General features: G+C 39.5%; 1 protein-coding gene across 3 annotated transcripts; it reads left to right on the top strand.

Moving 5' to 3' along the window:
• Positions 1-515: 515 nt before the first annotated feature.
• On the top strand, positions 516-26847 carry katnip (katanin interacting protein). Of its 3 annotated transcripts, none has more exons than XM_074663267.1 (28): positions 516-635; positions 1209-1326; positions 3297-3385; positions 3627-3796; positions 4235-4347; positions 5639-5740; positions 5891-6037; positions 6188-6428; positions 6593-6724; positions 6828-6979; positions 8956-9062; positions 9849-9945; positions 10042-10251; positions 11820-11957; positions 12698-13529; positions 15856-16623; positions 16708-16916; positions 18028-18106; positions 18223-18400; positions 20033-20198; positions 20619-20785; positions 20872-20936; positions 22515-22625; positions 22805-22944; positions 23024-23125; positions 23203-23363; positions 24139-24224; positions 25404-26847. In XM_074663267.1, the coding sequence occupies exons 2-28, from the start codon at positions 1315-1317 to the stop codon at positions 25460-25462; spliced, it is 4833 nt and encodes a 1610-aa protein (XP_074519368.1). In that variant the 5' UTR covers positions 516-635; positions 1209-1314; the 3' UTR covers positions 25463-26847. The 3 variants fall into 3 exon arrangements, with proteins under 3 accessions (XP_074519368.1, XP_074519370.1, XP_074519369.1); XM_074663268.1 differs by lacking the exon at positions 516-635 and adding an exon at positions 761-822; XM_074663269.1 differs by lacking the exons at positions 24139-24224; positions 25404-26847 and adding an exon at positions 23829-24129.
• Positions 26848-27511: the final 664 nt, after the last annotated feature.

The following is a 27511-nucleotide window of genomic DNA, read 5'->3' as shown; positions in this document are numbered from 1 at the left end:
ACACTTGCTGTAAAAAGTGTACTTGAAAAAAACACTTCACCTTTACTTCAGTATACTTAATAAAATGAACTTGAAGTATGCTTCTTTTTTGTAAGGGCAACTAAGCACAAAAAAGCAAAACAAAAAGGAAAATGGACAGTTAAACTTGTTCTTATATCCACTTTTTGCTATTTTCTTTGGCACTATATGATTGCCATCAAGGTTCAGTTTCACATGTTCCGATGTCCTCTGTAGTAGACACATGATATCTAAAAAATAAAAACTTTTTTTTTCTTTCCAAAAAAATGTATTTAGTATTCTAATGATCTCACAAAGATTGGGCAATCTTAAAAACTTTGTGATTGTACATTATTTTTCCCCTGGTAGTCAGGAGGATAAGTCTTCTGCTCTGTGCACCTTTTTTACCTCTTTGCCTCAGAGGTGCGTGTTTCTGCAGATCTTGTGGAGGCTTGTATGGAAACAGCAGCAGAGGCTGAGGAGAGGGTAGGGGGCGTGGCTAGTTCAGACGACGCTTCCGATTGGTGGATAGCTATCCTGGTTACCAACCAACACTGTACACTGGACACATGAGAAAACACGTTAAAACTCGCTTATTACTAATGAAGTGGCGGGTAAAACATGAATGTACACGGATGGTAAGTCTTAGTTTGAGATATATGCGCTTTTAATAAGATGACGTGAGAAAATGAGAACAAAAATAGCATTTGTTTCGGCTAACGTTGACCAGATAGCTACATGCTAATGCTAACTAGCGAGCCCTTGGTTTGTTATTAGCGTCAGTGCTAACGGAGCTGACTGGCTGCTCAGAGCGTCCTCTGCCAGGTACTTTATTTATTTTATTTATTTTATTTTTAGTTCTTTTGCAAATTCAAGGGAAACATGGAAGTGAAATGGAGATTTAAAGAAGATTCATCTTTCCGTGTTGTGTCAGTGTTGTTAAAATGACTGTTGACTTGCTGCCAGTAAAAAAAAAAAAAAAAGCAAAATTAGCCGTCAGCCCCCTGCATGTTTGGATCTCAAGGTTTATTAAATTATTTTCCTGAACGCACAGTTGAGGTAAGATGCGTTGCGATTGCCTGGAAACAGCGGGTTATTTTCCTGTCTTCCACCCGTGGGTGGGACGACATTTTTTAGAAACTGCTTACAAGGTAGTTCAGGCATCATTTCACAGGTAACCTTGGGGTGCTCGTATGTTTCCCCCCCTGCAGCGATGATGAAAGTCATCAGAGATTTCAATGAGCATCCGGAGGAATCTTTGTCCCTCTCTGAAATCTGGGTCCGGATTATGTGAACAGCATCATCCGCAGGCACACAATGGATAACGAGGTGAGCAAACATCCTTTTCTGTAATGACTCATCTGCTCTGTCAGGGAGTTCACATCATCTGTCATGTTACTCTAACCACTCTAAGGAAGCAGTCTGATTTCCCGAGCTTTAATCGCTACAGTGCATGCCATCTTTTTACAGCTCTCTCTGTTTTCCTCCCTCCACTCTGAGACTAACAAGAACTCTCTGTTCCTCCTTCAATTTTCTTTGTTTCCCTCCTGCTCCTGACATTACAGATGCTGTAGCATAGAGCATTTAGAGAGACTAAGTAAGGGCTTTGTCAATTATTCCCTCATCTTGCATGATACTTTGTTTTTAAAACCAAAAAAAAAAGAATGGCATGAGCTGTGTATGACTGATGCAACTCCCAAGATACACTTGTTTATGTACATATTACTACATATTAATGTATGCTGGCTATAGCATAAACTTAGAGCTTTTATGGCAAGGGAATTCGACCTGGGGCTCTGAAATTCTGTGTGGATGGATTCAATTAACTTCCAAGGTAACGGCTCAATATACATGATATGTAGCAAAACAGTGGCAAAAAACAAAAACACAATGAGTTCAGCAATAACATCAATATGTGTTAACAAATTCAAGTATTCTTTCAAAAATTAAATAATTAAGGGGAAACTACTATATTTTCTTTTTTAAAATTTTTGAAATTTCAAAATTACATTTTTTTAATAATTCTACAAATTTAAAAAAAAAAAAAAAAAAACATTTTTACATATTTGATACATTTTTCTTTTTTTGATTTTTGCCAAGTTTCAAAATTTCAGTTTTTGCAACTTTTTTTATTTTTTTATTTTTTTGCAGTTTCCTTATTTCTTATTCATTTTCGCACATTTTAGAAATTTTGCAATTTTCTGAAAGTTTTGAAATGTACATTTGGATATTCGCAATTTCTTTATTTCTTTGTTTATTAATTTTTAAAAACATTTTTGAAACTTCCTTTTTTTATTTTTTGCAATTTTCTTATTTCTTAATTTATTTTTGAATATTTTTGAAATTTCAAGATGTTTTGACATTTTTGTAATTTTCTGAAGTTTTTGAAATGTACAATTTTTTTTTTTTATCATTTCTTTAAATGTCACATTTTTTTTTTTAAATGTTTATGAATTTATTGAAAGTAAACAACTTAGACACCACATGTAAAATTTCATAAGTTTTAAAGGACTACTTGTTTTGATAACTATCCACTAGGTTTTGACAATGTATGCACTTATTAGTCTTTATTGTGAAGATAAAGTAGTAGAAAAATGGCTCCTGTGAAAGTTGCAGGTTGCAGACCCCTGCTTTATGGTAATTGTATGGTTTGGATGAGATCATTGGGAACCTGTTAGAGCCTTTATTTTTAGAATTTTATTGATGCGACAGATTTCATTTCAATCTTGTGAAGCATGACTTCCAAACAAAAATAGTCACTGTCGTCTCAGTCTGTGTTTGACCCTGTTAGGTTCTTTGAAAGAGCTGCACTCCATGCATTATGCAAAAACACATTAGTGCACGATGTAATAGAGGTTGTTTCTGTCATTTTGTTTCACTTATGATTAATTCGTACAGAGTAATCCCATGTTTTCAGAAGTGCCTGAATTTTTCAAGCATGGATTCATAAACACAAAATCTTTGTCTCTTTATTTTTCTGCAATTATTTTGGACAACAAAAACAAAATCAGGGTACACATTTCAGAAATGATGCACCATGTGTTTGCATGCTCTGTAGTGATCCTTTATGTACTCGAGCCTGGAGCGGTTTGTTTGCATTCATTTTGTGATGCGTTTACTGTCTGTGAATGTGAATACTCTTGCTACACATGCTGCATCGTGACAGTCCGTCGTCCTCAAACAGCTGATGTAGGCTTTCCTGACACTGTGTGTGTGTGTGTGTGTGTGTGTGTGTGTGTGTGTGTGTGTGCGTGTGTGTGTGTGTGTGTGTGTGTTTACTGCTCCTCGTATTCTTTAAGGAGAGTCCGACGTGCCAAGACGGGGAACTTGCCTGTGCTGTAGACGACGCTCTGGATGAATATTTAATCAGCCTCCAGTACAAAAACAGGTGAAGTGTGAGCACGGGCTGCTGGGGAGGGGACAGATAGGATTTCAAAGAGGTGACACACATGACTTTGAGCGCTGCCTAATAAAAGCACTGATTGTTCTTTTTACATCTTGGATTCACTAAAAAACAAGAGTTAGAGCAGAGATCACACACGTCTCCTTCTCTAAGTTATGAGTCATGGATTTAATCCTCTTTTAGTCGTTATTCTCAAAGTTGTCACACGTATCTCTTCCCCCTTCAGGATCCTAAAGCGCCTTAAAGTCAAAAATCCAAGAGAGATCGAGTTGGAAAAGCTCGAGCAAGGTTTTTCTATCTATCTGAACGGAGCCAACGCTGAAGCCAGTAGGAAGCAGCCCAAGAACCACAAGTCTGTCTCCTCCTCTCACGCCAGAAGGCCGGCGCGTACAGCAGGTATGCCGCTGCCCGACCAAAATAAACCTACACTCTTTAAAGTAAAATCTCTTATGTAAGACCTCATCATTCTTTCATCTTTCTGACGCTCAGGGGGAAATGTTGCTCCTGAGTTTTCAGTTATTTTTACTCATAAACAGAAGGCGTCACTTCATACTCTTCTTACTGCTTCTGTCATTCCTCAGACCATATGGAGGACGAGCTAATAGCCAGCACTCATCAGTTTGTATCGTGCATGGCACCATCTCTTGCCCAGTCCTCAGTGAATAAATGATAGTGACAGTTGTAGCTGGCAGCCACTTCTTAGTTCTTCCTCTCTGTGTGCTGTGGACCATCTGTGTACGAGCCAGCGTGTTCCTCTTCCTCCTCCTCCTCCTCGCAGGCAGTAGTCCGCCGCGAGCTGCTCACGTTCTGTTCTCTGCTCTTACTCATCGGCAGATGTCTGCAGAAGCGCCCACCAGCTAACTGAAGACAGCCGTAATCTGGAGCAGACCCACAGGAAGAGGAGCCACACCGCCCCAGGAAAGGTCCAGAGGAAAGAATGGGTTCAGGTAGCAGCTTGTTACAACTTTTATAACCACTGAAGGCTGTCAAAATAGATGTTTTCCTTCTTTCCTAAACATTTATTTAAAGCAATGACCAATTTTACAGTGGGTCATTTGGCTGATGTTTCTCTTCCATCTAATACAAAAAGTTTGCTCTTCAAAATTAACACTAGAATACATGTTTGTGTTTATTATTTTCAGCGTTTTTTTGTGCAAAATAATCATTGTGTTTGAAATCTGCGTAAACCGTGTTACCCGTTAAAAAAACCTATAAATCAGCACTGGTTTGCTCCAAAGTCACATGACCCAAATCAGCTGAGGTCCCATCCTTTTTGGTGTGAACCTTGAAGAAAGTGTGTCATGTTTCAGCTCCTCCTCATCAATATTTCATCAGAATGATTGTCTGTACATGGGGCGCATTAACTGTTCATCAGCTGTGTTACCAACATTTTCTGCTCTTCTTACTAAAGATGTTATAAAGACCAAACTGTGAAGAAAAGGAGCAGAAATATGAGCTGATGGAGGTCAGGTGGTCTGCATCCTTTACTTTCATAGGAGCCATTTTCCCTCAGCTCATCTGGATTAAAGTCATTCAGGAGCCACAAAATCTACTTTATCTTCACAATTAAGACTTTAAAACTTTTTAAAACTCTATGCAAAGTTAAAAAATAGTGAATAATTTTCATAACAAGACGTTTCTTTTAATTTACAAAATTATACATGTAATGTTTTTTTTTTTATTTTACAGAAATTTACCAAAAAATTCAAATAAAAATGTAAAAAAAAAACATACATTAAAAAAAAAAAATCAAAAAAATTTGCAAAAACACAACAAAAAATATTTGCAAAAATTGAAAAAAAGAGTTGAACAATTTTGCAAAATTTTACAAGAAAAAAAATTCAAGAACTTTAATAATTAAGAAAACTTGGCATTTTTTAAATATTTGTGATCTTAAAAATTTAACAAAAAATAAAAAAGTTTGCAGTTAGCACAAGGGAAAAAAATAAAGGAAATGTGGACTGTGTTAGCATCACTAAATGAAGAGTTGTAGGGACAGGTTTCTCTCTTGGGATTTTTGAGCCATAATTCTTTTAAATTCTATCTAAACTGTGATAAAAATGATGAGGGACATTTCTAGGGAGCGAAGTCTGACAGAGAAATGTTGAATAACTCTAAATTCAGGATAATATGGATTTATGTAGAAAAATAGTCACAAGTTTTGTTCATAAATTGTCTATAACTTAAATATTTAAGCTTGCTAATTGATGAATTTTGTGCTTTTGTCTTGTTTTTTAGGCTTCTGTCAAGATTCGAACAGAGGAAGGACCAAGTTTGAAAACCTCCCCAGAAAATCTCTACCCTGAGGATTTTGAGCCCTATGAAAGCGTAGACATGGAGGTAGAGTGAAGACATAACAATGCCCACTGAGCCTGTGTGTGGGTGTTTTTTCAAGGGGAGGGGCTCCTCTGTGTCAGATGCAGCTGTCTGTACTACTTAGCATCTCTCCATCTCTGCCATTTCTCCGTCCAATCCCCTCGTTTCACGCAGAGCTCCAGTCCACGCTCGCCTCGTAGCCCCTGCTCTCCCAGGGACACCGCCAAGCTGTCACGCTCCTTCAGCTCCAGGCAGGAGATCCAAAGCCAAACAAACCAGGAGCACAATGAGAAGGTGCTGCTCAACCTTGAGGAGGTGAAGGTAGGAGTAACACACGAGACGCTGTGAATCATTTCCTGGTGTTAATTTATGACGTTTCTTCAGTGGTGCTCCAACAAATCAGGGGGACACTTAAGCTGTCAACATGCATGTGTGACCGTGTGCGTGTGTGTGCTGACATGTGTAAACTAGGTTCTGCGCAGGAGCCTTGAGGTCAGCATGCGGCGGAGCAACCGCGGCTCAGCGGGGGAGGAGTCCGACGAGGAGTGGGTGGAGGAGCAGATCGAGAGGGAGGAGAGCACCGAGAGTCTGGACGAACTGGGGCTGCCTCTGTCCTCCTCCAAGTCCTCCTCTGGCCCCCGAACCAGCGCCTCCCATGGGAACCTGGACTCAGCAAACCTCATCGTCCTCGACTTTGGACCCACGCCTAAAGGTTTGTCTCTGCAGAGCTGAATTCATCATTGATTTCAGGATCAGCCTTAGTTAACTGGAGCAGGTCTGTCCCTTTATCTGCCTCATCAGCTGTGACCTCCTCACGTGGAGACGAAGAGGAAAGGTTAGCCGTGTAAATACACAATGTTTCCTCCTCTATTTTAGGTCGCAAACTTGAACGCTCTCTGTCAGCAAAAAGGAAAGAAAGCATCGACAGCTTTATCCCCATCAAGCCGATGATGGTGAAGAGCAAAACCCTGGACCGGCCTCCATCCAAAGACAGCTGGGACAGTCAGAGTAAGTTTTTAAATACACATCTTTACACGCATGAGTTGAGTTTCTGCACAAAGCTCCATCTGACGCCTGATTGTTGTCCAAACCACGTGTGTTTTCCCCTCAGGGTCATGGAGCCGTGCGGAGAGGCCTCTCTCAGCTGCCAAAAAGGCGTCCACGGAGGAGCAGGACCCGGAGGAGATGGTGTGCAGGGTGCGCCAGGCTATCCAGAGAGAGAACGACCCTTTGCAGAGTTTTGAGCTCTTCAGCCGCAACACGGTCAGTCAGACTTACGCCTTCTTCTGTCGTTACCTCAGTTAGGCCTCTCCTGTTTTTAGAGTGTGTAAACCAAGGAAAAATACTGAAGTTTGTCACATTGAGACACAGAAGTATGTATTTATCAAGGTCTTAAGCTCTTCAGGTGGTTCCTATTGAGAATCTGTTTCCTAAAAAAACATATGAACAAAATCACATTAGCTTGATGCTAACGTATATGGGGAATTGCATTAATATGCTAGCAGTAGAATGGGTTCAGAATAGAATTTTAACTTTCATCACAGAAACATATCACAGCTAGTAACTGAAAGTAAAGTTACTGCAGGCTCATGGCTGGCTTCATAACTACGGCAAGGTTCCAAACAACTGAAACATGTGCTATAACCACTTCAAGACACTAGATGGCATGCTTTAGTCAATAACGTATAACAAAACAGAACATTAGAATAGAATAGAATAGCAGCAATCAAGAAAATAAAAGTAAGAAAGTGTATAGAAAGTGCAAAAAGCTCCATAAGAAAATAGATGCTGACAGCTTGTCCATCATTGTCCAGTCAGCCAGCCTCCACCTCCACAGGGTCCAGGACTGAGCTTCTTCAGCAGTCTGTTCAGTCTCTGTCTCCTGGATCCTGTCTGCTCACAGCAGGTGAAGCTCTTCCAATGTGGCCTTGGTGTCTGGTGTTAGCTCTGTTAGCCATGTCCGTGAATAGCATGATGCTACTCTGCCTTCTGGTATTCCCTCTGTTGCTGGGTTAGCACAGCTAGCTCGTCCATCTTATTGGAGATAGATCTTACGTTCCCAATAACGATGGATGGAAGGACAGGTCCATGTCGTCACTTCTTAGCTCACACCTGAGAACCAGCACGTCGTCCTCGCCTCCTTCTCCTCACATTGTGGGGAAACATCTGGCCTAGCACCAGCTAGCACTGACATGCTACAGGCTGCTAACAGCTGGTTTCACATGTAAACAATGCAGCCATGGTTACATGTAGGATCTCCAGACAAACACAGGAGCAAAAGTAGTAAAAATATCACTGAGGACACAAAAAGTTTGGTGTCCACGACCAACAAATGAGCCGTACAAAGTAATGACCCACTCTAAATACAAAGATTACGAAAAAGAGACAAAGAATTACAAGAAACAGACAGAAAAGAGAGAGCTGCTGCAAAAGGCAACCATAGCCAACAGGGCGGCGCCTAGCAATTAGCGTCACATGTAATTTCTACCTATTCCTACATATTAATGAGTGATATTCAGATTCAGTGACCGATTTGATATTTTTTCACTTAGTAACTTGATTTAATGTTGACAGAAAATCTGTAAAGCTACTTTTTGTACAGAAAAAATCACAGGAGGAATCGATAAAGACACAAATCAATAAGCAGAAACAAATGAGTGAGGGATCTGATGAGTCCAATTTTAACTAACTTCATTTGGTTTCTTGATCCAATGTGTCTAGATTTCAGACTCTTTTTCCGATTTAACAGTGTAGAGGTTTGGGTCCTCTCTCTAAAGAAATCAGATTATTTGTAGTAACTCTCCCTGCTGCCTCAGAGCTGAGCTGGACTCTGAATCCTGCCTGAAAGTCCTAAAAATAAACTTCTGAAAAAGTCACGCAGCTCTCTGCTTTCTTGAGCACCTTTGAGGGAAGCGCAGGGTTAGATATCGGTCTATTTTTAGCAAAGACGCCTGAATCTGGAGTAGGAATTTTAATTGATGCAACATCAGATGAGTATGTTAAAAAGCTTTGGTGGAGGCAGGTTTCACATCTGTTTCCTAAAAGGCTGAAACTACACTTGTTTTTTTTCAGCGTATTTTATTTTTGTGATGTGCTGCTTTAGCATCTCAGGTGGCCGTCCTTTATTTTTCAGGTTTCTCTCAGCACAGAGATGTTATCATGGATTTAGCTTAGATGTAAGCCCTTCCTTTAAAGCTCATGTGTCCCTGACTGTTTTTGTTTTGCCTCTTTTTATCTAGGGCAGGGGACACCAGATGATGAATGGCTTAGCGCGCCACAACAGCCATGACAAAGATGAGAGCAGTGTCACTATGGCGATGAGCAGAATCACACTCATGGGACCGAGGTATGCTGACATACTCATGGTGTTTATAAATCCAGATCTCTGAGTGACGGAGGAGCGCCTCTGTTTGTGACCAGCCTTCAAAACTTGAATTTTGCTAAAGAAGTCAGTTTTTGAGCAGGTTTGCTCTCAGTTCTTGTCTCTTTTTGTCTTTTCCATCTCTCACGTTGAAGTGGCGTCTGTTTTACTCCCATCCTGAAAACACCAGTTTTAACCCACAGACCGCATGGCACTCGCTCAGATTAAACATATTTACTTTTTAACCGTGTCTCTCGCTACATCCCCGACTTGTAATCTCTCTGGATTAACCGCTTATTTTTAAATCTGCGCCAATCATCTCTGATATTCTTTCAAATCAAAAGAAGTGGGCTTCTTGTGCCTTACATTCAAACTTGTAAAAGCACCCCCCCTCTCCCTGGAGTTGGTTTGGTCCAAAGACGCTGCATGAGATCCTCTCTGACTGAGGTTACACAGACACACACAGGAAGCTGTGTGATATTTGTTACTGAAAAGTTGACTTTAGCATCAGCTCTTTCTTAAAGATGTGTCAACATGTTTGTTCTCATCATTACTCGTGAATCTGACGCCGTTACTCCCACCACAGATGATAGTAAACGTACTTCCTGCAGTGTCAGAATAAACAAACAGGGATTTACGGAGCTCACGCCCTCTGACCGTGGGGAATAATTTGTCAGCGTGGATGTGCTCAGCCATCAATCACCATTACCGGCTGAAGGTCAGGGATAATAGAGCGAGCAGCGGCGCTGACGCTGTCGTACTTCTGTTCAGGCAACAGCAGAAGCTGCTGCGAGCTCTGGAGAAACTGGAAGCAGGCCCCGGCAGCAGCAGCCTGGCTCAGAGCGTCAAAGCAGACTCCAAGCAGCCGGTGAGTGAGTAACTCGTCTCACACTTCAGAGTGAATTATCCCGTGACGGAGACATACACAAACCGAAGCTCTGACTTCTGTTCGTTTCTGTTGCAGAGACGGCGGTCCTCGTCCGAAGTCACCCCTGCGTTGTACGTTACCATGGAGATCCTGTCGAACTGGGGGAGCGCTCTGCAGGTGGGGCTGACGGAGCTGCAGTTCTTCTGTCTGAGGAACAAGAAGCTGTACGTCTCACCTCACGACCTCGACATCAGGAACGCTGACTATCCTGGAAACCTGGGGGCACTCGTCAACGGGAAGATGAAGGTCAGCATCAGCAGCATCAGCAGCCTCTGGGATCCTGGATGATAATATCTGCTGCTCTATCAATCAATTAATCAGTTAGACTTTATTTATAAAGCACTTTTTATACACAGGTGGTAACACAAAGGGCTTGACAAAAAGAAAATAAAAAGTAAATAAAAAATAAAAATTTGAAGTGGCCCAACAACCCCCCATAAACACACACACACACACACACCAATGTGCAACCCTCCACCTTTAACACACAAACACACCCCCCCTACTGCACAGGGAGAGCACAACATGATTAAAATCTAACAGGAGACCTTAATGAGGAAACACTGGAGGTAAAGTAAGATGTTTTTACAACATGCAACATTTTACACATATATTTTTGATTTTCTTGTTTTTATCAGATACTATCTCATAAAAACAGGAATCTGAAAATTAAAGGAATTCTGAAAATCTTTAATCATCATTTTAACAAAAAAACATGAAACTGTTTACCAAAACACAGTAAAAAGTCTAACTTACCTGTATCAACCCCGCGCCTCTGATTAGCGACGAAAACATGCAGCGAATTAGGGATGGGTAGCTGGCAATTGGTACCTGTACGCAGCGGTACCAATTTCTGTAGTTTTTTGTGTTTATGTGGTAAAAATATCAATTTCTTTGATAATAAATAAATAAATAAATATATATATATATATATATATATATATATATATATATATATATATATATATATATATATATATATATATGTATATATATATATATATATATATATATATATATATATATATTTATATATATATATATATATATATATATATATATATATATATATATTTTTTTTTTTATTTTTTTTTTTTGTTTTGTTTTGTTTTGTTTGTTTGTTTGTTTTTTTTACAAAATTTAACAAACTTATTCTTCAATATATAACCTTGAAATGCTGCGTTCATGTCCAGCGTGGAAAATCGCCTTCTCTTCCACTCCTGTACAGTCACAAGGATGCATTTAGGTACCAAAATATGGAACCTTTTGATTTTACATGAATCAATACCGGGTACTTTTGAAATAATTTGGTCAGTACCTAAAAAATTCGGTACACATCCCTACAGCGGAGCATCATGGGAAATCCTGTTTTTACGAGGTTGTATCTTACAAAAACAGGAAAATCAAAAATAATTAAAATTCCTGTTTTTATCGGAGAGTTTTTTCAAGTGAATTGAATCTGCCACTGTAAGAAACAAATAAGATAAAATACTAAAGCAGGAAAAGAGAAAAAAATGTAACTAAGAAGCTGATAGAAGCAGTTAAATATGATAAATTATTAAGTTAAAACAGATAAAAAGATAAATGTATGTTTAACTCTAAAAGATTAAGATTTCAGGCTTTTAAACAGAATAAATTCAGAACTTATGTTGATAAATAAATAGGTAAAATCAGTTAAAAGCTTGGCCAAGTTTGCTTTTAAGAATATTTAGGCTGTCCTCCATAAACTGATATTTACATCAGGTGGAGTTTGCATCCACCCTTCAGAGTTTATAAGCTCACATTTCTGATTCTGCCTCCTTCTGGATCAACAGACCACCAAAGAGCGCCACATGTGGACGTGTCCGTTCCACCCGCCCATCCAGCTCTACTTCATCATCAGGAACACGGAGCGCTGCCTCGACTTCGGGATATCTCGCATCAAAATTTGGAACTACAACAGAAGCCTGAATGTAAGCGCTTTTTATTTCTGTTTCTTTCATCACGCTGGAGTGAAATCCACTCCACAGATGATTTGATTTATCCTCTTTTTGGGCAAAGAGTTGATTAGTTTTCCTGGATGCAGAACAGGATCTTACAAATCCATCATGCTTATGTGTTGTCACCACCACACGGCAGACCGTCGGGGGTGTGATCATGTCAGGGGCGTGGTTTGCTCCTCTGTGGCTGGCTGATCTGCCAGTCAGGCCGTCCAAATGTAGAACAGCGAGAGATTAGCTCCAGAGGATTAGCGTTAGTGGGAAACGTGGGCTTCTGCTCCTCATCCTCGCTGCTGCTTGTACACACACACAGAGACCCTCTTGTTTCTGTCTGTGTGTGTGTGTGTGTGTGTGTGTGACTCCAGACGTCTACAGCGACTTCATGTCTTGACTCTGGAAGGTAAGGAGCTCTCGGTGGGAAAATGTGGTGCAGTTTAACCTGAGTTAAAGTGCTTTACTTCCTAGAGGATCACACAGATCTGAGTTGGACTTCAGCCACTTCTTTACAGCCGCCATGTCTTTGAGATTGCTAATTACTGTTAGCTTTTAGCACGCTTATTCTGCAAACAGGAAACAGGAAAATAAACTCCTCTGAGTTTCTCAAGTCATCTCGAAAGAAACAACCCTGCTTTTCCACTCATCAACAAGTCCTTTTTGGTTGATTTTATTTGCATGTCTTTAATAAATCTGCTGAAATCTGTCTCAATTTTTAGGACCTGGACATCGGTGCACGCCACATTAAGCTGTATCTGAATAGCACCTTGGTGTTTGAAGGCGAGCTGGAGAAGGGCTGTGGAAACCAGGTCTTTGACTACAGCACCAACATCGACCTGAAGGATTTCCAGCCCTCGGACTCGTTGTTTTCCAGCCCTGTGTCTTCAGGACACAGTTTACGAGGCGCCAGCCCCCAGCGCCATGAGGACAGGAAGGGCGGGCAGGGCAGCAGCATCCAGAGACACTCCAGTTTAAGTCGGAAGCCGTCAGACGCTGCCAGACACGCTCTGATGGACATGCAGGAGAAATCACACACGCCTCTACCGCCCATCACTCCTCTGTCCTCCGCTCGCCACTCCTCCTCCTCCTCCTCACACAGAAACTCTTTCGACCTGTCCAAGGAGCCCCTGTCTCCCCTCAGGCAGCAGATGGAGCAGCCCGCACCCATGGAGCAGACGGTCACCACCCAGCCGTCCTCCACCCGCGTGGCCCCGCAGTGGCTGCAGCCTCTGAACAGAGGGGCCCCAGAGGGCTGCGAGGCCAGCAGGGAGAGGCCCCGGTGGCTGGTGCCCCAACACTCCGCTGAGCCCAAGTCTCCGTCACCATCCTCCATGCTCCCCGAGCTGCCGTGCAACCCAGGGCGAGTGTGCAGGGGGGCGGAGAGGACGCCCAACGGGGGCCAGTGGAAGGGGAACTCTTTGGACCTGAATGACGAGCTGGGAGAGCAGAAGGCTGAACGGCCAATCAGCGGACGCAGGAGCTCGTTTCGAAACACAGCGTCTGGCGCCAGGGCGGGCGAGGAGCTCCGAGCTGCTGGGCTGACAAACCAAGGTAAGAAAAGACGCTCCCTTAGAGTTATGATCATTAGGATGGAGGACTCCTTCATCCCATATTTTGTGCTTTAACTGTTATGTCACCTTGTCCTCGGTGAATTTTTGATGCTGACTGACTCATGGGTGTCAATTAATTCTTGAGATCTGGTGAAACCGTGTCAGTCGGTATTAAAAATTAGTAAAACAAAACACCAGGAAAGCAGTGTCTGTTTACAGTTTGTCGAGGAGATTGTGGAGATTATAAAATCAATGATCGCTGTGGAAAGAATCAGAAAACAAAGGAGTTAATCCAGTTATTCACAAGCGTAGTCCTCGATTGCAAACACGACAGAATGGTGACAGGATGCAGAGAGAGTGAGTAAAATGACTCTGAATCACATCACCTCATATCCTCTTTGCTTCACAACTTCAGGCTCCCGCTGGCAGGAAACAGCCGATCAGTCACTCATGAAATCTCCATATTTATTCCTTATGCTGAAATGCTGATTCAGCATTTTGGTTCGCTAAAAAGTCCTCACATTTTGTCCGATTTACACCCTTCAAACTATTCAGCCCCTTCTTGAAATGTGTGTCATGATTTTCCATATCTCTAACCCTTAAACTTTTCGATTTATTCAGCTTTTACTGACAAAATTTTCTCCTTTAAAATGAACGGCAAACTTCAGCTTTACCGCCTGAAACTCTCTTTAACTTGCAGATGCTAAAACTTCAGCATACTTCCACTCACAGACTTCATTTTTTCTTTAAAATGTTCACTGATCTTTCAGCTATTTAGGTATGATGTAACTTTTAGATATCTTAAACAGTTTTTGAGATTTCACTGTTAAAGCAACACAAAATTTTCAGATTTTTCCACTGAAACCTGAGATCCCACAGTGCAGAACATCTTCAGCCAGAGTGAAGGAGGCTGCTCCTGAAGAAATCTCCCAAACAAATTGCCATAAAAACCACAAACTTCACTCTACTGACTTAAAAAAGACATCAAAACATTCCCTCACTTTCCCTGCTTCTAACAAAGGTGATATCCAGGCAAAAGATTGGACACTTTGGCTAGTATGTGGCCAAATATCAGACAAAACCATTTTCTTCTCTCATTCACTCGCATATAAACTTTGATCCAAAATTTCTGCTCAAGACCATTCGTCACTGCTTTTTTAGATCGCTACTCTGGGCACATTTCTGGCTCTACAGACATGTAAAACACATCACTATGTTTGTCAGAGTCTTTAGATTCTCATGATGTTAGCGTTTTGCTGATAGCCCTTATGGTCTCGGCACAGAGGCAGGTTTTTCAGACCCATGTCTAACCTAATACCATAGACTGTATATAGAGTGGACAGCGTGGCTCCGCCATTTATCATTGTACGGTTTTGAAGCAAAATTCCCCCGTCACAGGCGCCGCCATTGTAGCAGTCTGGAGCCAGAGTCTGCGCAGTAGAGACGATGAGGGATTCTGGGAGAATCTGAGTGGAGCTGGGTGACAAAAATAATCATTATATTTTTTCATTCGAGAGTTTAATCACTGGTCACCAAAGGTTCCAATGTCTCCTTGACGCATCATCATCACCAAAGGTTCCAATGTCTCCTTGACGCATCATCATCACCATGGTAACCACTGTCTACTGACTGATGATGTCATTAAGAACACAGAAACAGCTAACACACACACAGAGGGTGAATCTGACTAAAACATCTCAACTACTTACTTTATTGTCATTCAACTAATACTCTAAACTACTTTTACTTCTTCTTCTACTGTTTCTACTGTTTTTACTTTTTCTAATGCTTCTTCTTTTTCACAGCAGTTTTATTCCCCGTTTTCATTCTTTTGCTTCAGCATTTCAACACATGTGCTGTAAGAAAAATAAATTTCTGGAGTTGATAGTGACATGACAGTTGGATTAGACTTTGTGTTTGTGAGCTGCTAGCATTCTTATCTTTAATTTTGCAAGCGCAATGTTAGCTTCTCATTCAAAGCTAAGTAGAGGGAATCAATTAGCTGCGCGCTCTCTGATCTGCCCTGTTTGCTGGGGACAAAATTTCCATTGCATCAAAACTTTATTGCTTGTAATTGATTATTTTCAGGAGTTAGTGGCACGAAACTGAAGATTCTGATTTCATAATGCTTGTGAACATAAAGTGTTTTTTTAAAAGGACTTTGTTTAAAACGGGATTATGGCCTTTGATTTTGACATCATCAGACATTTCTATGGAAAGGTGACGCACAAGAGACAGAATTTCATGATTTGATGAAACTATAACAGCAGTTTTATTATTTCCTCCTCATCGTTGGTGATAAAAGTGAATCTTTGTGTTTCCTCCAGAGGAGCCGATGTCTCTCGTCAGCACCAGCAGGAGGCAGAGCAGCGCGCGCTCTCAGCTGCACAGCCAACAGGACGACTCCCTCATGGAGTCCTGGGACTCCCTCACCAAGTTCAACCAGTGCCAGCGAGGACGCATCTCCAACATGGGCTTCGAAGGAGACATCTTTGACGAGTTCCTCCAGCGTCAGGGGCGCGGTCCTCCCACGCTCCCAGTGAACGCTTCCACAGCGCCCAGGAGCCCGCTTTCCCCTTCCGTGAATCAGGCGACCTCGTGTGAAAACCCTGATGACGATCCCTCCACGGAGCGGGAGGATGAGTTTGAGATCCCCGTGCTGCCTCAGGGTCAGAGGCTGGTCATCAACATCTTCTCCACCTGGGGCGACCGCCACTACGTCGGCCTCAACGGGCTGGAGGTGTTCAGCTCCAGCGGAGAGCCTCTGCAGCCGGCTCACATCAGCGCCGACCCTCCAGACATCAACATCCTGCCTGCGTACGGCAAAGATCCGCGTGTGGTCACCAACTTGATCAACGGCGTGAATCGTACGCAGGATGACATGCACCTCTGGCTCGCTCCGTTCACTCCGGGTCGAAACCACACCATCTTCCTGGACTTTGGAGCTCTGTTCCACGTGGCCATGATCCGAGTGTGGAACTACAACAAGTCACGTATCCACTCCTTTCGGGGGGTGAAGGAGGTGGAGATGCTGCTGGATGGACGGTGTATCTTCAGAGGAGAGATCGCCAAGGCCTCTGGGACCCTGTCCGGAGGTAAAACAGAGAAAGAAACCCTCATTCGCCGCTTGTTTACTTCTTTCAGTTTTATTAACCCCCTTCACTTTCCTGTCACTTCAGGGCTGGACCAGTTTGGTGACACCATCTTGTTCACCACTGATGATGACATCCTGGAGGCCATGTCTCGCTACGATGAAACCTTCCTCAGTGAAGGAGAGGGTCCTGAGGGTCTGGTGTACGAGGAGGAGCTGCAGAGACCACGCACGGCTGATGGCGAGGGAGAGGAGAGACCTTTCACACAGGCTGGTTTCAGAGAGGAAGACCTCCAGGTGAGACGGTCATCTCTATGACAACACCACGTCGGATGATGAAGTTTCGATTTCTTTATGATTTCTGTGATTAATTTTGTAGTGATGGTGGACACTGGAGCCTAACTGTCTGACAGAAAAAGGACAAAAGAGCAGAAGAAAGATAAACAGGAGAGAGATAGAGCACAAGCTAAAGGCTAAAAGGGCTAAACTGTTTATGCTAATGTTGATTCCAACCCACAGTCAGCAGTTATTCTGCAGTGGTCTGTTCAAACTTGAGAGTCTATCAATAAAATGAAGAGTGAGGTTACGTTAGCTCTGATTGGTAGATAAGCTACTGTACGAACTGACAGTTAGCTTGTTGTCACGTTAGCCTATGGGTATCTTGTAGCCATAGACTATAAAAGAAATAGAGGTCATCTTGCTCAGCTCGAAGTAAGGTCGCCACAAAAACTGCTCCCCCTGGTGGCTGGCTGCAAGATAGGTCAAAAAATCCATCTCCCCAGTCATTCCAGATGGGCTGTGGTCAAACTTTAAAAAATTAATACACCTGGTAGAAATGTTTCTCCTGTCCGATTGTTGTGATGATTTGAAGAAATCATTTGGCTGTCTTGTATTTAAGTCCTTTTTTTCTGAAGAGTTTCGTTTTCATTAGTTATACGAGGTTAAAAACAAGTTTCTACGTCACGTTTGACGATGATTGACAGCTGCCGTTCTTGTGTATTTTTTTCTAGGATTGTTAAATATGTCAGGAGGTAGAGTCAAGAAGTGATTAGACTCTTGAAAGATAAAAAAATATATTATTTTTGTCACTCGGCTCCACTCAGATTCTCCCAGTCTCTACTGCACAGACTTTGGCTGCACAACTGCTGCCAATGGCGGCGCCTGTTACTGCTGAATTTTGGCTTCCAAACTGTACAATGGTAAATGGGGGAGCCACACTGTCCACCTTAAATACAGTCTATCGTCGTAGCACTAGCACTTTTGTTCCAAACAAAGAGACTCCAGGCCAGAAGGTGGCGCTGCAGTCACATCAAAGCAGATCCTCCTCACAGTAGCTTTAATTTCAGAATGTCAACAGTTCGCCATGAAACAGTTCTGGTGTTATTCTTATTCTCGTGTCGTCTTTCAGCTGAAGCTTCACCTCAACCCCTCTTTAAGCCAATCTGAGGAAAACATGGAGCAAATCCCCGGCATGTTCTCGGGAAAGTGTGAGTAGACAATCAACACCTTCACATCGTCACGTCCTCACGTTCTTTGTCAGCTGGAGTCTCACAGCAGCTCTCTGACTCTGTCTCTGTCTCTGTGTCTCTGTCTCCGTCTCCAGGCCTTAGATTAGAGCTGATGCTGACCTGGGGGGACTCTCACTACATGGGCCTGACAGGCCTGGAGGTGGTGGGGAAGGATGGAGAGAGCCTACCTTTAGATCTCAGCATGCTGGCTGCTTCACCCAGAGACCTCAACGACCTGCCTGAGTACGGACACGACCTGCGGACGCTCGATAAGTACGTCAGGCTGCGAACGCTCTGCAGTGATAAATAACACTGTCCTTTTTCACACCTCATCTGCTGCACAGCAAAAAACGAAATCTTATCGAGTGTTTTTCCCTTATTTTAAGTAAAACTTGTCTTATTACACTTGATGAGCCACAATCATTTGATTAGTCCAAAAATGTCTTGTTTCAAGTTATTTAGAGACAAAAGCAGATCTGGATTTCTTGTAAGAAGTAAAATAATCAGCCAGTGGCTTAATGTCTTAACACAAGAAACTTTTGAAATATTTTTTTGCTTGTTACAACAAATTCAGACCTCATTTTTGTCTTTAAATAACTTGAAATAAGACATTTTTGTGGACTGGTCAGGTGATTGAGGCTCATGTTAAGTCTGAAAAGACATTTTCTACTGAAAATAAGACAAAAACTTGATGAAATTTTAGTTTTTTACAGTGTTTCTGGACACGTCTCATGTCAGTTTCCACTTCCCACCTTCACCTTTCCTCCAGGAGAGCATCATCTGATCATTTTGCTTTCTTCCCTGCTATATTTTTTTAAATTTCAATTTTTTTTGCAGATTTGTTACATTTCAATTTTTTGAATTTTGTCCATTTTTTGAAAAAACTTTCCAAAAAAAAAAAAAATTAATTAAAAGTTTTAAACTTTGCAACGTTTGAATAATTTTGGAAACTTTTGCTGATTTTATTACATTTCAAAGTTGTTGTTTTTTTTTTATATTTGCAAATTTATGGAAAAAAAAAATCACCTGCTCACTTTTATAAATTAAAAAAACTCTTAATTTCAACAAATGTCACTAGACTTTAACTTTGAATATTATTTTATTCACTTTTTGTTTAACTTTTTTTTAATTTCATTTTTTTTTAAAAACAAATTACATTTCAATTTTTTGAATTTTGTCCATTTTTTTTTGAAATTTCCCAAAATAAAAACTTTTTTAATGAAAAGTTTTAATTTTTGGAAATGTTTAAACATTTTGGAACCTTTTTCCAGATTTTATTACCTTTAAAATTATTTTTTTAATTTTTGCAAATTTCTGAAAATAAAAAAGAAAGACATAAATCAAAAAAATTCTTATCTACAAAAAATGTCCCTAGACTTTAACCTTGTATATTATTTTATTCCCTTTTTGTTTTTCATTGTGAAGATAAAGTCGATTTTGTGGCTCTGGATTGACTTTAATCCAGGTGAGCTGAGGTCAAGCGGCTCCTTTGAAAGGAAAAGTTGCTGACCCCCAATCTATTGTCATATAACAGCATTCCTGATGTCGTTTTTTTAAAGAACTTAAAATTTCATCAGTTCCATAATTACTCATAATTTTGGGGAATTCATAGTTGGAATGCAGGAACTATAACTATAAAATAATTAGCCGATGGAACAAGCAAAATTTGCTCAAAACTAATGTCTTAATACAAGAAACATTTGGCAGATTTTTTTCCTTGTTACAAGAAATTCAGACCTCATTTTAGTCTTTAAATAACTTGAAATAAGACATTTTTCTGGACTGATCAGGTGAATGTGGCTCATATTGAGTCTGAAAAGACAATTTTTACTGAAAATAAGACAAAAACAAAAAAAACGTTACTCCTGGAGAGCATCATCTGATCATTTTGCTTTCTTCGCTCAGGATCATAGACGGCCATAACATCACCACTGACGACCAGCACATGTGGCTGATCCCTTTCTCCTATGGAGAGCCTCACATCCTAAACGTGGCGTTCAGCAAGACCCAGACCATCGCAGGACTCAGAATCTGGAACTACAACAAGTCACCTGAGGACTCCTACAGAGGGGTGAGGAAGTGGTGATTTTCATGCACAAAGTTGGGTAAAATATCAAAATATTTTTATTCATAAACCTAACTAATAACAAGGAAAACCTCCTCTGTTTGGATTTATTTTTAATAAGGCACAAATTTGTCCCAGATGGGATTTCTGCTTCAATAACTCGAGCTTTGGAGTGCATCAGCTGAGCCAGTTTTCAACTGTTTGACATTAAAATCATTGCAACAAACACAAAATGTGCTATTTTTTCTCAACTCAATAAATTAGTCAAGACTCATGCATGAGTAGGCTGAGTCCTCCTCTGCCTGTTCCCTGATCCAGGTCCAAACAGTGTTTGCTACGAGGCTGCAGTCTGAACGGCAGAGCAACACGAGTTCACTATGAATCCTTTAACAGCGTAATTTTAATCAAACTTCTTTTCTGATCCAGGTGAAAGTGATTCATGTTTTCATGGATGATGTCGCCATCTCCCCGTCTGAGGGCTTCCTGATCAGGAAGGGACCGGGCAACTGTCACTTTGACTTTGCTCAGGAGATCCTCTTCATAGATTTCCTCCAGAAACCCACGGACAACAAGGGCGCAGAGGACTATCACAAGTAGGAGTCAGGCTTGGATTAACGAGCACTTTTATTACATCAGAAAGTTTTAAAAAGTCTCGTAATCTTCTCATTTAATATTTCAGAGGAGGCTGTAAGAAGCAGGAGCTGGCCAGCATGGACTACGAAGCTCCCATCATGCCTTGTGGGTGTATCCTTGTAAACATGTCATGAATTTATGGTAAATAATTTCTCTGTTCTGATGGTTTCTGCCCGTTTGTGCACAATGTGAGCTGAAAAGAAACCGTCTCATTCACAGAAAACACTTAAAGGGATTAAGAATTAAATACCATCGCTGCAGAGTAAATACCATCGCTGTGTGCCAGCTTTGTTTGCATACATTTAAACGCATTTCTTTGCAGAAAAATATAATCCTGTTTTATGCAGACAAGCCTTTCTGCAAAGCTTCACACATTCTTACACTAATGACACCGTGCAGAGAAAGTGAGATCCTCACCGTCTGCTCAGAGTTGGTGCTAATTGCAGTTGATTTGTTTATACATTGTTGTCATCACACAACAATTCCACCTTAAGATGATAAATGTGTCCCTGAAGTCTGCCAGTAAATTCAGTCAGAACTCTCAGAGGATGAAGGTTTTTTTGCACATATATGTCATTAGTGTGATTTGTGAATTAGACTTTGAAAGAGCAGAAAACAAAGGCACAATTTCTTTTCAGCTTCTCGTTACTGATGATCTGATAGTGAGTCATACAAGCAGCAACCTTTGGACTGAGAATAGAATTTTTGCACTGACGTTGCAATTTGGGTAGTAACCTGGTTGTGCAGCCATATTGGAGGTACACAAATGTATATATTATTTAGGCTTGAATTTCTTTTTTATTCTTAATTTGCAAACATTTTGATTTTAAAAATTTTATATACCTTTTGCAGTTTTTTAAGATAATTTTTAAAATTTTTGCTAGTTTTTTAAACTTTTGCGAAATTTTTTTGAATTTTGCAAATTTGGATTTTTTTTTAATTTCAACAATTTTTGCAAATTTATTACATTTCAAAAATTGAAAAAATGATGCAGTTTTTAAAAATATTTTTTTTAACATTTTTGCTAGTTTTTTAAACTTTTGCAAAAAAAAATTTGAACTTCTTTTCTGTGAAATTTTTGCAAATTTTGATTTTTTTTTTATTTAATTTTTTTTCGCAAATTTATTACATTTCACTTCTTTTTTACTTTGTCCAATTTTTAAAATTTCCCAAACAATAATATATAATTTTTTTTTTAATTAAAAGTTTTAAACTTTGCCATCTTCAATTTTTTTTAAACTTTTGCAGATTTTATTACATGTGAAAAAAAAAATTAATATTTGCACATTTCTAAAAAATAAAAAAGTGAGACATCACATCTCAATTCTATTAATTAAAAAAAACTATTATTTACAAAAAAAAATTACTAGACTTAAACATGTATATTATTTTATTTACTTTTTGTTTTTTATTGTGAAGATAAAGTTGTTTTTGTGGCTCTGGTGAGCTGAGTTGCAGACCTCTGAGCTATCGTCATATAGCAGCATTCCTGATGCTGCTTTTTTTTAACTTAAAATTTCATCAGTTCCATAATTTCTCATAATTTGGGGTAATTCAGAGTTGGAAATAGCAGGAACTATTAATAAAAAAACTGGAGGATGAAATTAAATCTCATGGAGTCACTTTGGCCACTTCCTGATCCAGCTGTGATTCACACACGTCGTTTGTTCCTTGACCTTTTCCTCTCAGTCATTTTCCAGCTGCAGCTCTTGACGACATGGGGAGATCCGTACTACATCGGCCTAAACGGCCTCGAGTTTTACGACCAGAACCACGAGAAGATCACCCTCAGCGACAACAGTATCCTGTCCTAAGCTGTGTTTTTATTTGAGGGAGCTTCTGGTTGATTTACAGTCATATCATCATTTATCATCTGTATCACCTTAGCTTATTTGATGAACAGAGAGAGAAGCTGTGTGTGTGAAAAGTCCCTGATGTAGGTTTAATCTGCGTCTGTTCCTCAACCTCTCACCCGTCAGACATCGCTGCGTTCCCAGACAGCGTGAACGTGCTGGACAATGTGAGCGGTGACGTGAGGACTCCAGATAAATTAATAGACGGAGTCAGCGGCACTCACGATGGAAGGCACATGTGGTTAGCTCCTGTGCTCCCAGGACTGGTGAGGACACAACGAGACGTTAATGCGTCCATCAGCAGAGGAGCTGCTCTTTCTAAGTGCATCGATTGTTTCCTCTCAGGTGAATCGAGTGTACGTCATCTTCGATCAGCCGGTCACGGTGTCCATGATCAAACTGTGGAACTACTCCAAGACGCCTCAAAGAGGAGTGAAGGAGTTTGGGGTAGGCTTCTTTACCTGCTCTGAAATCATGGTTTTCCTCTTGTTGATGTTCTTCATCTTAAATCTGTGTGTGCGCAGCTGCTGGTGGACGACCTCTTGGTGTATAACGGCGTCCTGGACAACGTGAGCCACGTGGGGAGAGGAATCCTTCCCACCTGTGATCCTGTGGTGCCGTATCACACCATCCTGTTCACGGACAACGCTTACATCGCACACAGGGAGAGGAACACTGTCATCAGGTCAGCTGGGTTTGAAGGATGTGTTGATATTTTAAAACAAGCTTTATTTCAGAGCTGTTACACACTGAAAACACTCAGCAGACTAAATATAGACCGTTTATTTAAGGCCAAAAGTCTTGACCACCTTCTACCAGAGTGTGTGCCCTGACAACAAAAGTGTTTCATGTATTTTACATATTTTATTTATTCCTGTGGCCTCGGGCTGACTCAGGCTGGTTTTATCTGTTGAGCTAGTTTTGTTCAGGCCGTTGGGCTGGTTTTGTCACCTTGAGGAGTTCAGTGAGAGCACAGATATGTTCACATGTAGATACTTTCACTTCACTTCCTTTATTTGAAATGTCAAAGCTGGTCTTGGGATGCTGACGTCTGGAAATGATTGGTCTTTAAAAAGAGAATTGAAAGGAAGTGGTTGGACTGAGCCTTTGTGTCTTGTTTTGAAAAAGAGGTGTGTTCTTCTCCTCTCAGCCCCCGCGGCAGCAGACACCACCAACAGTGAGTAACAGCATCCCCCTGTGGTCAATCCCTGTACTGACGATCCCTCCAGCCCCCCCTCTCGTCCTCAGTCATCCCACACCCTCCTTACCACACGCCTGACTTGTGATGTCCCGGTCCTTCCTTTCTAGCCTCATCCCTGGTGTCCAGACCTGGACCTGCCGTCCTCAGACTTTCTGATCAGTCAGACCTCCATGATGTTTCCCTCCCTGTCCCAGTTTCCCACAGACACGGTGGATTAACTTGTTTCTGCTGTGTCTGTCGTTTTCTTGCCGTGTTTCAGTAACTACGTGGAGGACCAGGATGTGAAGATGACCAATGAGAATCAGATAGTTCATCACAACAAGAAGCAGCAGATAGCAGATCCAGGTACGACGACTTTACATCTGGAACAAGGAACGTGCTTCCTTACTGCTTTTATTAACTTCTCTTAATTAGATTTTTTTCCTTTTTTTTAATACAGGCACAAAAGTTATAATGATAAAATAAAATAAAAATAAATCCAAGGCTAGTTTAAACATACTTCAAAACTACACATATATACGCTCCAAAGAAGAAAATGAAGAGAAAGAAAATAGTATATATTTAATGTATATGTAAATCTTATATAATTTTTTTTTTAAAATTAATACACTGATAATAAAATGGGAAAGAAGAAGAAAAAATAAAATATTTGTACATATTTATCTATACAAAAATAATAGCAAATGTGTGCTTATATATCTATATATCTATATCTTTATCTATATCTATATATATATATATTTATATATATGTGATATCTTTTTAAAATAAAAAGTAAATAAAAAGAGTGGTAAATAAGAATAGAAATAAAAATATTTGCATATCTACACAAAAATAAAATAAAAATATATAAGAATTATATTTACATTTTTATCATTTACAAAAAAAAATCAATAAAATAAAGGGAAAAAAGGAAAAAAAAAATTGTACTTTTATACGCATACATAAATACACATATACTTACACAAACATATGTATCTGAACAAAAATAATGTAAAAATTTGTGTCTATATATATATATATATATATATATATATATGTATATATATTTTATGTATTTATTTTTTATTTTATTTTATTTTATTTTTTCAAATTAAGTTATTAAAATAGAGGGAAAAGGAAGAAAAATAAAAAGTATTATATACAAATTTACCTTTATACTTACACAAACATATATATCTACACACACACACACATCTATACACATATATACATACATACATGCACATGAACACATAAAAAAAGATTTAAAAAATAATTAATTTAAAAAAAAATCAAAATTAACATTATAAAATATTTAGACTGAATATTAATATTATGACTTGGAGGATTTTTAATCCTCTTGATTTTTCTAAGCTATAATTTTTTCATGGGGTTGTTTTTTCTTAAACTATTCTCTAAATTGCTGCCACATAAGATTTCTTACAGCAAATGTTTTATTACATCATTCATTAAAGCTGTATAATAATCATATTGCAGTACTTTTCTTCTTGTCTTATCTCTTTTTTCTCTGCCTTGATGCAGCTCTGCGGCCTAAAACCTGCATGACCGACGGTGGAAAACACGGGAAGAGGAGGTACTAACAAACAGGAACTACAGCTGACTTATTGGCCCGGTTTGTGTTGGATCCTGAGATAACCGCAGCTGATCATATCAACAACGGTGATTTATGATTCTCAGAGGATAGAGCTCTCACAGATAGCACTGGGTTACACACACACACACACACACTCCTCTCACTTGCAGTGAAAACACACCCGCCCATATATGTCAGCAGGCGGGAACATGTACTGTATGACTGCACCCAGCTGCTCCCCCACAGTGCCAGGACAGACCTGTGAGGCTGCCATCGATCAGCCTGATTATTGTGCCTAGTACGAACACGATATCTGTGGCTGCTACTTGTGAATTTGTGCTGCATAGTTAATGCTGCTTGTGACGTGCAAACACTAAAAGAGAAAGCTATAAAGCCACACAAACGCTGTCACGGCCGGATGAGGCCTGAGCGACATTTATTTAATGACTTTAATCCACAGATGAGCCTATAGGATCAGATCTCTGCCTGATGGCTACGAGGTCTGACCCATCACACCCCCGCCAGTGCACACCAACCAATCACAACGCTATGCAGACCCTTATACTAATCACTAATATATATACACACATGTATGTTTTACACCAGAGGTTTTCATCTCAGAGGCTTCAGTAGTTATCTATAACTTTAAAGACTTTTTCTAGATTTCAACTTGAACTAAAACAAAGTAAAGCTTCAAACTTCACGCTCAATTCTCACCTATTCATGGAGTTAAGCATCGGCATCTATTCTTTGCATTTTAGCTTTTAAAACCAAACTTGTTTGCAATCCAAGTGACCTTTCCTGAAGTTGCTGAATAAGGTAGTTTTGGAGGCAAACATTTCTTAAAGCAGCTTCAGTTTTTTTGGCTGGAACTCCATAAAAAAAGATAAAATAAAATCCAGCCGAGATGACGAGTAAATCCAGCGAGAGGCAACTTCTTATATGCAAATACTCGAACTTTACCTCAAATTGAAAAAGAGCGATCTTTAAAAAGAGATATTCTACCTTCACTATAATATCTGTGTTGTGTGATATACTCAGTTCATTACTCCCTGTACGACTCGTTGCATGAAGGTTCCCGCAGCAGTAGCTGCTGTTGTTATCCTTTAATCTTCTGTTGGAGGAGTTTTTACTGCTGCTTCGTTGAACCCTGATCTAAACGGTTTCACACTCCTGACCTATGACGGGGGTGACGTGTAAATAAAATGCAGTTTTATGTATTTAATTTCAGTGCGTCGCATGGCAACGATACTCATCACCCTGGTGGTGGCTGTTTTTGTACGTGCGACTTTAAGTGTTCTGAAATATTTAATTATTTTTCTAATCTTGATTAAATATGTATATTTGATGTAGGTTAATATGAATGAATAAAATTTCAAATGTATTTGTTAACATTTGTAGATCTTTTCTTTACTTGTTTAACTGTTGTGCCCTCACATCCTCACTTGAACCAATCACAGTGGTCAACATGTAATATGTTTTTTTTTGTTGTTGCTGTTGTTCTTTTCAGTTTTCTTGTTTTCAAAATTTTGGATTGTTTTTATAATTTAATTTATTTTAAATTTCAACCTTTTAAGATTTAATATTTTTAGATTTTATTTTTAAGATAAAAATTAAAAGAATATTTTTTTTTTGTTGTTTTTTTCAAAATTTTATTTTTTTTAGAAATTTTATGTGTTTTTTGCAAAAATATTCTCAATTTTCCTTTTTTTCAATTTTTGAAATGTTTCATAATTTAATTTATTTAAAAATCTTTTTTTAAGATTTCATGATTTTAGATTAAATTTTTTTAAATAAATTTTTTTATTATTTTTTGTTGTTTTTTTCAAAAATATATTCTTTATAAATTTCATATGTTTTTTGCAAAAATACTTTCAATTTTCTGGTTTGTCAAATTTTTGGAATGTTTTTAAGTTTCATTTTTTTTAATTTCAATTTTTTTTAAGATTTCATGTTTTCAAATTTCTTATATATATATATATATATGTATATATATATATATATATATATATATATATATATATATATATATATATATATATATATATATATATAT

The sequence above is a fragment of the Halichoeres trimaculatus genome, unplaced genomic scaffold (genome assembly GCF_033239565.1).
Source record: "Halichoeres trimaculatus isolate MK-OKI-2021-1 unplaced genomic scaffold, fHalTri1.1 fHalTri1_scaffold_23, whole genome shotgun sequence".
Taxonomy (NCBI): domain Eukaryota; kingdom Metazoa; phylum Chordata; class Actinopteri; order Labriformes; family Labridae; genus Halichoeres; species Halichoeres trimaculatus.
The sequence above is the reverse complement of the archived record's forward strand: the minus strand, read 5'-3'. Positions and strand labels throughout refer to the sequence as shown.